Source organism: Cephus cinctus, unplaced genomic scaffold (genome assembly GCF_000341935.2).
Source record: "Cephus cinctus unplaced genomic scaffold, Ccin1 Ccin1_scaffold1073, whole genome shotgun sequence".
Classification (NCBI taxonomy): Eukaryota; Metazoa; Arthropoda; class Insecta; order Hymenoptera; family Cephidae; genus Cephus; species Cephus cinctus.
The window spans coordinates 130,009-142,665 of NW_014333593.1; the positions used below are offsets into that span (position 1 = coordinate 130,009).

General features: G+C 40.6%; 1 protein-coding gene across 3 annotated transcripts in view; it reads right to left on the reverse strand.

Moving 5' to 3' along the window:
- The window catches only part of LOC107271979 (POU domain, class 2, transcription factor 1), an 82,915-nt gene continuing 70,258 nt past the window's right edge, over window positions 1–12,657 (reverse strand). For 2 of the 3 annotated variants that reach the window (XM_015748637.2, XM_015748636.2), the window contains 6 exons: window positions 8,596–8,732; window positions 7,092–7,427; window positions 5,265–5,327; window positions 4,742–5,061; window positions 4,361–4,657; window positions 1–4,270 (listed from right to left, as the gene is read on the reverse strand). In XM_015748637.2, coding sequence (XP_015604123.1) covers window positions 4,018–4,270; window positions 4,361–4,657; window positions 4,742–5,061; window positions 5,265–5,327; window positions 7,092–7,427; window positions 8,596–8,732 — 1,406 coding nt within the window. In that variant the 3' untranslated portion in view covers window positions 1–4,017. The remainder of the gene's footprint in view (window positions 4,271–4,360; window positions 4,658–4,741; window positions 5,062–5,264; window positions 5,328–7,091; window positions 7,428–8,595; window positions 8,733–12,657) is intronic. The other variant, XM_015748638.2, reaches the window with a different exon arrangement.

Here is a 12,657-nt window from a genome sequence, read left to right on the forward strand (position 1 = left end):
TGAAATCTCTATATCGTTTTTATTTTGAAATAATAAAAGTTAAAATTATAATGAAATAATATTAATAATAAATCGTCGCTACGATAATGTCTCTAGTCGGGGTCGGGCGGGGTTGTCGGAGTGGCGAAGGGTAGGTTGGTTGTCGCAATCTTTACAACCGGCATGAAATTTTTCCGAAAAACATTACGACCATACTTTATTAAGGGATGCTCCATTTTCAATCTTACCCCCGATATCAGCCATCCTCTTATCGCCGATACCACAAATTTCCTTACAGTACAGCGCTAGGGGTAATTTCGCTTTTCCTTCGTTAATTATCTACAACAAGACCTCGTTAGAGCAATTGCCCGCCGCTCAGTCGATTCGACCTCTCACCTCCAAAATTTTCTCTACACTTTAAAAGTCCCTTCTTTCTTTTTTTTTTCGCGTCGTCCAATGCGCGTCATTCACATCCACACACGATTCATACCCATACAAATACATGCTCCATTTTTTTTTTTTAATTACAATCACTAATTACCCTTGCACTTGCACATACTCTCAACTATACACATACGCACAGTCCATTCCCTCCTATTGGCTGTCACAAGTCATTCGCACCTTTTCTTTCTCTTTTTCTTTTTTTTTTCCCCTCTCTCTTCCGTCTCCCATTTAATCTTCGTTTAGGAACTTTTGTTTTCGTTTTACTATACTTGGTCCACGACTCTGGAATTCGATTCGCGCGTTTGAAACTAAAGAAGAAAAAAAAACGATATATATCACCCTTTTACACGTATGCACATACCCTTCACATACTCCATACACTCTGTCAGGCTCACGTGCAAATATTCACAGGGGATGAAACGCACATTGTCCTCGTCGGTGCACGTCTACGCGGAGGAACAGCGCGTCCCATTTTTATAAAAAATCTCACAATGTACACGATAATAATAATTATTATTACATATTAATTAAAAGGTTGGCTTATCAGTGTAACGCGAAAAATTCGCCGGCACGATTTAAACGATGCGCCAGACGCCGTGATCATTACTCCCGTCTTTCGTCTAGTTGTCTTTTATACCTCTTACTATTTACAATACATTTATTTATATATTTATATATGTATATATTTTATGTAACGTACAATCAGATACGCGTGCTTACTGGTAGTATTGATATAGTCCCTATTTCTTTATTTTTTTTTATATATAATTTATAGAGATGCTTATGCGCGGTTTACATGCATATATATATATATGGTATATATACATATTCTGTATATATATTTTTGTATATATATATATATATGCATGCCATTCATGGTTGTTGTTCGTCGACAGGCGATAATTAAAGGAAACATAGAATTTCGTAACACCGGGTTACATTCACCACGCGAGATGAAAAATAAAAAAAAATAAAAAAACGAAATCGGTGATATACTTCGTAATCGCATGGATCCGATACCAGTTTTTTGGGATAGATTTACAAAAAAAAAAAAAAAAAATGTCCACCGTGAAATATGAAACTCGGAAAATTTGTACTTGTTCTAAATAGAGAAAAGATTGATGTGATATACTATGAAGTAATTAATTAATTAATGCGTATGGCGAGTTTTGGTTGTATTTTTTTTTCTGGTAATCGATTCTGCAATTTCGTTTTCTTTTCATTTTTTTTTTTTTTTTTTTCTTTCAATTTTGACTATCGCAGTATCCGATCAGTCATTAATGTCAGTTGCTGCTGATATTGATTGTTAAATTTAAAACGATCTGTATCGTACGTGTCACTGCATTAGTACAAACTGATCGGATTTTGTCGCGTTTCTATTAAAGTTTACGTGACCCTGTTCTCAACGCGCGGAGGACCTTGAATTTTGGTCGATTTGGAATTAAATAGTTCGTCGAGGGAAGTCAAGTCATTGGGGCATTCTGTACAAGTCAAGAGAAGGGGCTAACACGGGGAAATAAGGGTTGGGTTCACAATTGTCTTGCTACAGCCCTGGTTTTTCAAAGCTTTCGCAAGAGATCTTCGCGAACGACGTATCCTATTTACAAAAATTTGTGTCGTCTGTCATCTTCTTTAATACTACTTGACACCATTCGTAAAGGAAATCGAAAATTATTTCTTCTTTCGTATGAAAGTGATCGGAGCTATTTGATTTTCTATGATTTTCAAAGTGAAAGAGATAATCGTTCGATTTTGGAAAATGAATTTTTGAGGTGAAGTTTAAATTTTTTGGAATAACAATGAAAAATTACGTTTAATAAAACGCAAACTGATATACGTGAGTTGTACGTAAACGTGATATATGGCCATATCGAAATTTCGTATTTCTTATAAAAATGTCGAAACGGTCGTTATTTTTTTTTTTTTTTGAAAATTCTTTGTTTATCGGAAAAGAATCAATCGATCGTCTTATACGCAATCGATTGTCTCCTTTCGGACTATTCGAAAGTTCCAAAAATTATTTTCAAATTCGTAATACGAACAGTTACAACTATTATACATTTTGATAGTTACGCGAAGTAAGAAGAAGAAAAAATGAAGAATCAATAGAACAGCTCTCGCACGGCTCGCCGGAAGTCGCGTCGCATCGCATAGGAACTTTATACTCTTGGAAGACTGTGAGTCTGTATTATTGACACTGAAGAGTCGAAAAGAGAGCCTCTATCGGTACGTTACGTATATCTGTACGGATGAATTAGACTAATGTTACAGTAACAAAAAAAAAAACTAAAATATGTCATCACTCGCGAAAGCGTTATGTGAACCATATGGGAATGAGAGTTAACACTGGATAAATTGAGACACGATGAAGTTGAAGAAAATTTCAAAAATTTCGATTGCCCGATTGTACGTAAAAATTTGTGAAAATTTAGATGGTTAAAAAAGAGAAAAGAAAAAAAAGGAAACGTTCACCGGATTAACGATAACATTATTTTGGTCTGTCATGGTATTTGAGTACCGAATAACAAATACGAATAATCATAAATAGATGGTGCGATAATAATAATGAAATAAAATAATTAGTAGTTAATAATTAATACTTAATAGTTACAAATAGCGATAATAAGGTGGACAAGAAGTGGGTCTGGAACAGAAATAGGTACATTGTCTTGATAATTATTAATAACAATTAAATAAAGATTACGTAATTCGTTCTCTTAAGGTCGACTAAAGCCCTACGAGATCTTAGCCGTCACTATTTGTCTGGCGTATGGTACAGCCTGGCTGTCGCGTTAGAACGAGAAGAAGAAATAAGAGAAACGAGAATTAAAAAAAAATGTAGAACAATTTTTTTTGAGAATAAGGGAATACCCAAATTGACCGATGGCAGAGTACTTAAATAGTCAAGGAAAAAAAATTTGATTAAAAAATATTTCCGAGCGATTCCCCACGTACCCTTTTATTAATGTTCTCTAATTAATCAGTTATCTCTTATCTTCCCGTTTCGCTTTCGTTTCGTAAGTTCGATGGGAATATATATATAAAAAAAAAAGGACGCGTATCTTTGGGATCTTCCTTCTCGATTTGATATCGAATAATAATAATTAATGATAATGACAATACTAATAACCTTTTACTACCTATATACACAGTGATCGATATTATTATTCTGGGCGGACTCCAAGCCGGTTCAATTCACTGTTATTTACTCATTTTTTGGATTCCACAATCTTAAATTGTTCGTTTCCTGCTTTTTCTCCAAATTTTCTCGCCTTTGGATATCCTCTTCGTAGACTCTGGTTTCCGCGAGAAAAAAAAAAGAAAGATCGGTGAATTCTATGAGTTTCCGGCAAGAAGAGTCCAGAGTCTTCCGGTACCACCCAGAGTTTAGTCCTCCGGCGACGAAGGAAAGAAAAAGAAAAAGAAAAAAGAAAAAGAAAGAGACCGGTCTACCAATTAGCGATAGAACTCGGGGAGATTGCACAAGCGTCGTTGTTGATGATGTTGATGTTGTTGCTGCTGCTGCTGGTGATGATGACGATGATGATGGTGATGATTATAGAGAGCGTCCCCCTGTTGGGCCGCAGGCTGGTGTCACTCGTGGGACTTACCACCGAGTGGATGATAATTACCGCCTGCCGAGGCGACCAGCGCCAGCGGTAAGGGTGATCCTAAGGGTGTTGGATGAGGGTGGGAATGTCCCATCCCCGAGGAATGTGTCGTGAGTGCCAGTGGACTCCCGGACATCGAGCTGGCAAGGGATGCAAAGACTGAGGGTGCCGGTGACGCCATTGTGGGACTCCCCATGGCAGCCGTGGGGGGGTTGATTCTCTTTTCCTTCTGTCGCCTGGAATAGTCCCAATGTACATTCCTCTACTAATTTCTAATTGACGAAAATTGGACAAACGTCAAATTCCATAAATCTGACGTATCTTACCTGTTGCAGAACCAGACTCGCACCACTTCCTTCTCCATGGCTAAACTGTCGGCCAGTATCGTGATTTCTTCAGACGTGGGTTTGGGATTCTGCATGAAGGCCTTCTCCAGGGCGACCCGTACACTGGTCTCTATGGACGTTCGCTTCTTCCGCCGTCTTCCTATTGCCTCCGGGGTCGTCAAGGGGTTAGAGAGGGAATTGGGGTTGTTTAAAGAATTGTCCGCATCCTCGAGCCACTTCTGCAGGAGGGGCTTGAGCTTGCACATGTTCTTGAAAGACAGATTAAGCGCTTCGAACCTGTGAGTAGAAAAAAATTAATATTATTTTATATATTTTCAGGGAAGTTACTACTGACGAAATTGGCCTGGAGGTAAGCTTCACCTGGAGATCGTCGTCTGGGAAAAATCATTTCCATACAGCTTCCCCATAGCGAGGCCAACGTCACCCTGAGTGAAGCCGAGCTTGATCCGCCTCTGCTTGAACGTCTTGGCGAACTGCTCAAGCTCCTCCAGGTCTGTGGTCTCTTCGGGCGATGGTTCCAACCTGGTCGGGGGTGGTTTTACGGCAGGTGGAGTACCAGGGGGTGGTGGTGATCTTTGTTGTGCCAAATTCCTCCCCACCAAGCCACCTCCGCCCTGTAGCGCTTGCTGCTTCTGCAGGGCCTGTAACTGTTGTGCTGCCTGCGCCACTGCTTGTTGAACCTGTCGGTAAGAAAACTACCCTTAATGGAACTGAACATTTTACTCTCATTAATCAGTCGATTATTTTATTTATCTAGCGGTACAGGTTGTTCAGTAACGTTTTTAGTAACTTTAAGCAAGAATATATACGCTTGATAAGTAACGTGTACGAGAGATCTAGGGCCGTTACGTAATAATTCTGAACGACCTGTATACGACTGTACCTGCATGGACTGTGAGCGCGGATGACTTGGTCTCTGGGGGTAGCCACCGCTCTGCAACAGCCCCTGCAAGACGTCCATTTTATTATCGAAACGCGGTTCTTGTAAAAATTAAAAAAGAAAAATCTTATTTTTCTAGGGTATGTTCGAACGGTGTCATTCCTGTATGTGACGTCTCTAAGGGTGAGTTTGACGCTCGTGACAATAGCCTAGATGAACATACTTCGGAGATAGGTGAGTGAATGTTTACAGGTGAAAAGGGTTTAAAGAGGTCGGTAAATCGATTACCTTCGCCCTTTCCTTAACCGGTGGTTTCGACTTAAGGGTTGCGTGGAACGTGGCACCCTTTAGTAAAGGGTTTACCTCGTCTCACGATTCGGTCGCGTGTCACGTGGGGATAACGGGAGTTTATGCTTATTTGTTGAGAGACCCTGTGGGTAGCTTTTAAATTCAGCCACGTGGCTGGGGATACTACAGCACAGGTCTCGAATCTTCGTCACCCTTTTACCACCCTTTCTCTAAGGGCTCGTGTCTTTCTGGCGGTCGCGTGTCTAAAGAAATGCATTGCTGAGGGGGTTCTGGAAATTCCTTTGTGGAGTGGCCTTTCTCATTTTGTATACAAATTTCTATACCTCACTAGCTAACACATATAACATGGAATATAAAATGTGGCTAAACATTATTTTTTTGGAATAAAATAAAATTCCTGTAAGTCACAATGATTAACATTAATTAAACAATTTTCTGTTATATCCACATTATTTTACTTATTCACATTCATTATTGTTCATATAAAAATATTTGTGATAAATAAAAAATTCATCCTTAAATCAATGAAGATTATCAGAAAATTTCATATCCTTCTAGAAACTTTCATAAAATCCTACTTAACCCTTAACCACGAGCTAAAGTGTCCCGAAATTCCCTATAAGTAGTACCACGTGTCCTTTATACTCCGAAAATCAATGGTTCAATAAAAATATCACCCTTAATCTCTACGTAAGGTACCACTAGACAGGTATCTCGTGGCGAAGGGGTTGTTCAGTACTATAAGGGTGCAGAGGACTATAAATTAAGTATCCACTGGTAAGATACTTTTCATATAATAGAATCAGGATGCAACCCTTATGGTGCAACCTGGATTCGATGTTGGGGCAGGTCGTAGAGACCTTAAGGGAAGGATTGAAACCTCTCCTCGAGGGTTGAGACAACAAAAATAAAACGAAGGGTTTGCCAAAGACTTTGTACGTTCGTTCTCTACCCTTAGTCTTCCATGCGTATAAAAGAGAGTTTCACCCCACGAGCCACGTGTGACGTGACAAAGAAACTTTTTCAAGGGTAAGTAAGGTGCCCATAGGCTCTTACCCGAATGGTATCGAGCTACTGCCTCTTTCAAATTCACCATAATAACCCTCACTCAAGCGCGCACCCTTAAAAGGAACCACCCCGTTAATCTGTTAGATTCGATCCACCTTTCTTACTCCCATTCAAGTATACGTTGTTTCTTCTGAGACACAATAAAAAGAATCCGGACCTACCCCAATGTATTGATAGTTCATGTCATGGACATTAAGATCCGACACCCGATATAGCTAGGATCGAAAATCGACACGTGGTTAGGAAAAAAAAAAAAAAAAGAGAGAGAAGACTCTTTAAGGAAACGTGTACTGCTGGTACAGGATGATCAATCTCTAAGGGATGCTGATGGTTTCTTGCAAATAATCAGTAATCTTAATCAGATAACGAAAGCATTGAATTTTCTAGTTTCCGAATAATTTTAGTTATTGCTTGTGTAGATGGTAATCTAGAAAAAATTTTTTCTATGCTAACCTGATTCTGTAAGAAGAATTGCGCCTGCGCCGGAAGTTGTCCCGCTGCTGCTGGATTTGCCTGCTGGAACATGGCGAACTGTTGTAGCTGTTGCTGGAGGGACTGTTGTTGTTGTTGTAGCGTCGATGCGAGCGCCTGAATCTCCTGGGGACTTAAGGCCCCAAGCGATCCGTGCATCAGGAGCTGTTGACCGACTAATTGAGCCGCCAATGCCGCCTGGGAGCTTCCCGTGTTACCCGCGTGACTTCCGGTCAGTTGGCTACTCACACCGGAACTTGGCGAAGACGCGCTACCACTGGTACCACTGCTGCTATTCCGTTGCGAAACGTCCGTGACCTGTGAGTCGTGTAAAAATTTGTTAAAATCGACTCCTAATTCATTATTAATTTTCAATTTCTGAACGAAAAGGGGATTGGACTTAGGAGGTACCTACACTCTAATAATATTACAATGTAAACTCGCAGCAAACAAAAACTGTGTTTACACACATTCGAGTCCGAACATTGGTCACTATGGTCAATCCGTTTCTTTTGTGTTTTATAAAAATCAACCCTAAAGCCCCGAAGATTCCGCCATCTTGGCTTTCCATTTCGCCTTTTTTGTTGGTATCGCTTTATTCCCTCTCGTCCCTGGCCACCCTTATTTATTTGTCAAATATTGGACTTCTGTACTTTTTATGTCCTACCGTCCAAAAGCGTCCCGACGCAGGCAGCGTACAGCGTCAGGCACATTGGCATGTGTATGAGAGAATTTTTTTTCTTTGAGTAGCCAAAGTTTACGTCAACAAGGAGTCAGAGAAAGATAGAGAAAAAAAACGGATTTTTCAGAAAATCACGTTTGAAGAGGTCCACCCCCTTACCACCCCTGTAGGAACCCTCGCGTTGTTTGCTTCTTGGAAGTTGCCCTTGGTACGGCAATTCCTCGAAATTTACGACAGGGTAGAAATCGCCGATTTTTCGTGCGAGCCAAATTTTCCTTGTTGAATTTTCCTATTGCGTTTCCGTTTCTTCGTGCCTTTTTTTTCTGTTTATCTGATTTTTCGGCTGAATTTCAGTCTTGCCTCTCTCTTTTTCATACTAATCTTGCTTGGTCCCTTCTCAAGCTGCGACTTCAACCCAACCAAAATTTCTGCCCCAGGGTAGATTGCAATTTGCAATAAATAAAATCGCGATAACTACGATTCGTAGGGGCCTGTCTTAAAACTTCAAAACCCTCAAGAAACTGACCTTCGCCACCTGTTCCCAAGTATAATTACCCAAGAGCCATTTTCGTTCGCACCTTGAGCCACCTGTGTCTTTAACAATTCGCTGGCAAGGTACATTAGCACGTGTCATTCGCGAAATTACTTTCGCGAACTTGTAATTAGGTTATACACAGTCAATCCCACGTGACTTAAAAACCAAAAATTAACACAGAGTGAAAACCAAGAAAAAAAATAATGCAGTTGATAACGTAAACAGAGAAGAAAAAAAATTAATTAAAAACACTAATCAATGACACTAACCAAATTAAGAGCTTCCCTGTCCGAGTCCATGGAATCGTGATCCAAATTGGCCTCGTGTCCATCCTGAACATCGCTGGCGATACTCCTGTCATCGCCGCTAAGTTCAGGTCCGTCAACATCACCATGAAGATCCGCATCTGTAATGAAAAGAGATCCGATTGAACAATAAATCAGTGATTTGTCGATAATGAAAAATCAATTTAAAAAAACACAATTAAACTGCACAATATCTCAATAAGTAATTGCCTACAATCATTATTATTCTGGGCCTTATATTTCGTATGATACCGCGTGGGCGTCGTGGTAGGTGTGCTGGTAGCATGAATGCGCATGTCCGTGAAGATCATCCTTGGATCTTCTAAGAAGACCATATTAAAATCACTGCACAGCGATACACCACTCTTCACCGTCACATCGAAACTCCCTTTAAGATCCAGCACGATTACTAGCCGCAGAAAACGCGCACTTTGAGATTTGTCCCAAAAAATATTTTTATTTTAAAATTATAGCAAAATATTATTTCTGTCATCAACGTACGCACTTTTAACGTCAAGCAACAACAATTCCAATATTACATCCCCCAGAGGTAAATCAGCAACGAACCCTTGGGCGAAATCGAACGAAATTAATATGCCGGTGATAGGTATGTCGTAGAAAAAAAAAACGACGAAAAAAAATTATAAAAACCGAAAATCAGTCCCGGATGAAATATTTTTGATTCTGGTTCCTTGCCGGAAGACCGACACCGAGTGAATGTCAGAATGACGCAACACCGAGCAACCGAGCGCAGCGATGCAACGTTGGCCCTAAGGGCGCCCTATCCCCACTATTAGACACTGAACGGAGCTTGGGGATTGGTCGAGTCCTACGGATGCAGGACGTCTATTGGTCGAGGGAGAACCCTTTTGCTCGAAGGGCTGGGATTCTCTCCCTACCTTGCGAAACAACCCTTCGGTTGAGCATCCATCATCGTATCTTATGACGGACACCCTCGCCACCCCTTTTTTTCATACTATTTTTCTCCCCGCCACCCTACGTCACGTTAAACCCTACCTCTTTTACTGGCGCTTTCTGCTTCTTTCTCTTTCGCTTTTTACATCCTTTTTCCTTCGATGCCCGTACCTTGGTACCACTACCGATATATGCTGTAGGATAATGACTCGGAACCGATTTACCGATCGCTACGTCGGCCCGTAACGGTTTTTAATTATAATTGTTCCGACACGCTGCGACCAGAATCCTTTTTTCTCTTTTCATTCTCTTTCACTGCGCGACGATTTATGAGAGACTGATCGTAGTTCGATCGATTCTTTGTGTATAACGTGCATATAGTACTCTTATGGGCATCCATATGGTTATTTGGTAAATTAAAAAATTTTCTGTTAGACATGTACATAGGTATACATTAGGTGTGTACGAAGTAGCAAGGAGAGTGGCTGTGGGAAAAATCTCAGCGACGTCTGACTACCAAATAAGGGTCAGTGGACGAGAAAAAAAAAAAAAGGAAGAGACAGAGAAGGTAGAATGAAAAAAAAAGCCAACTCGGTCCATGGTAAAAGTCGCTTAGTATTTTAGCGCGACCTAGAGGAACTTTTTCCCATCGAGTAGCGTAAGAAAAAAGCGAGAAAAAACGCAGATCGGACCCATAAGTCCCCGTGGACAGGTAGAGAGATTGTTTGGACTTGCGGATGTATGTATCGATATATACATATATATATATGACTGTGTGCTTATACGTTACACAGAAGATGGAATCATCGAGCCTCAGTCTTGATTTACCGTGAAGGAGAAAAAAGTGAAGAGAAAGAAAAAAAACGTGAAAATCCTAAAGATCCGGGGTGAACTATGCTATTTTTGGGTCTAACATCCCAGTATTCTCCCCAATTTTAAAAAAAGGAACCCTGGGTCAGGTAGGCACATATCCTGTAGGATCGTCACCGGGACCTTCCAGATTTCGCTATAAAATTTCAGTTACGCATCCCCACTCCTCCTTTTTCGTAGCGACCAGGTACGAACGACGGGTTTTTTCCTTTATTCCCCAAAATTTGCATCACAGGCCCATCCGACGAGACCTTTTTTTTCCCTCGATTTCTCTCCCTTTACGAAATTACGCTCTTCCGTGAGAATATCTAAAACGATCTTCTTTCGCACCCCTTGTAAAAACGTAAAATCCCAAGCACCCCCCTTCCCTCCCGGCAAAGACTTTTTGGGGTGATTTTCATCGGTTTCGTTATAGCTCAAACGAATTTTTCTACCCTTTTTCAGAAATCTCAAGTCGCTACCCGCTTGTTACACGTATATAGGTAACATAATGGCTGCAGACCTCTGACGCACAACAAAGTTACACCAGCTGCAACGTCCCCACTACTTTTTTGAGAAAAATAAAAAAACATCGCGGATAAGGCGTAACCGTCATTTTTTTTTCTTCTCTTAAAGTTACGTACCTGACGATCACCATTTTTTTCTCTCTCTTTTTAACTCGCTCCCAGCAAACTTACGACTTCTCGACAGGCGAGAGTGCAGCAAAAATATGGCCGTTGGCGTCTGGCGACTTTTAACGGATTTTTAGTTCTCGGCGATTCTTTAACGTGAAATCGTTACTGCTCTTCCTAGACGGTAACGTATCTTTTCCTATGTGTGCTACCTATGAAAAAAGCAGCATTCACCTATTTACCTATACCTATATATATTCCGACAAAACAGTGGTCTGAAAATAGGAAGAATTCCAAAGAGTGCGAAAAGGTTTTATTATTATTTTTTATTTTTGAAAGTGCAAAGAATAAAAACTCCTTCGATTCCTATGAGAAAATGGATGAAGATCTATCACGGTGTTAAAACTGTTATTCGTTGATACTGATGAAGCTTGATTGGCTAAGCGATAGGGGCCTTATACGAATATATTTTTTGGATCTTAAGAGGATCCAAGAAAAGTCCTGAAAGGGGCTGGCAGATCCAGTGAAGATCTTTTTTGTGCCATGTATTATCTTTTTTTTTTGATCTTTGGTATATGGCTATATACATCCTATATAGGATCTTCACTTAGAAGCACCCAGTGCCTCCTACTCGCCCTAGCTCAGTTAGATATGCTGGTATAGTATGTGAACGTAGTTCTGGGCCCTATGCAATTTTCCTGTATTCAGACCCATTTAACATTTGCACGAGTGACACAGTTACCGTCAATCCATCACCCACGTATTCATTCACAAATCTGAGGCCCAGCCCCATGCAGCTGGTTGCATTATTACAGCAGTGAACCATGGTCCACAGTGTGATCCTGACCTTTATGTGAAACTGACCTTTATGCAAGGTCCAACTAGGGCCCGTAGGCCCCTCTTTGGTCAGGTGATAAAAATGGACACAGTACCACCTGAAAGATTTGAAATATTTTTTTTTCCAAATTTCCCAAGATACCCTACGAGTAGCTGTGAGAAATTTTTGGACAAAGACTTTTGAAAATTCCTAAAATAAAATGGCGACCACATACAACGTAAAAATCCCATTTGAACCAGCCCACAGGGAAGCGCCGTGGATTACTAATTTGAGTAATGACTTTCTTCTTGGCTCGAGCGATTTTAACAACTGGCCCCGGGATCGTCAGCTCGCCGACAAGATTCATTACTGCATAGAACTGCCTAATTACGCGGGGCCTGATCAACCGTTGTGCCCCATTTACGATCCTGGGCCTTAATCTCGAGTTCCGCGTGGATAAACGAATGGAATCGTGAAACCACATTGAAAAACCAACCCCGGACCCAACTCCTCCTCGATTCCCTGAACCTATTATCCAGTTCTATCTGCTCTGAGTACTCGTCGTTAAATTAAAATTGGACATCATGCCCGGTACTGTGCTTATCGAATAGTTGCTTGTTAGATAGCACGATCAAGCAACAAATAATACTCATTACCTACAAACTGTAATGCTTTGGCTGGACCAAGTGGAATCGCGTTGCGATCGGCCATTATTGCCTACGACTTTCATATAGGTATTTAATTGTGCTGGAAAGTGGATGAGATATATTTTTTTCTTTCTGATCAACGAAAAAAAAAAAAAAAAAAAAAAAA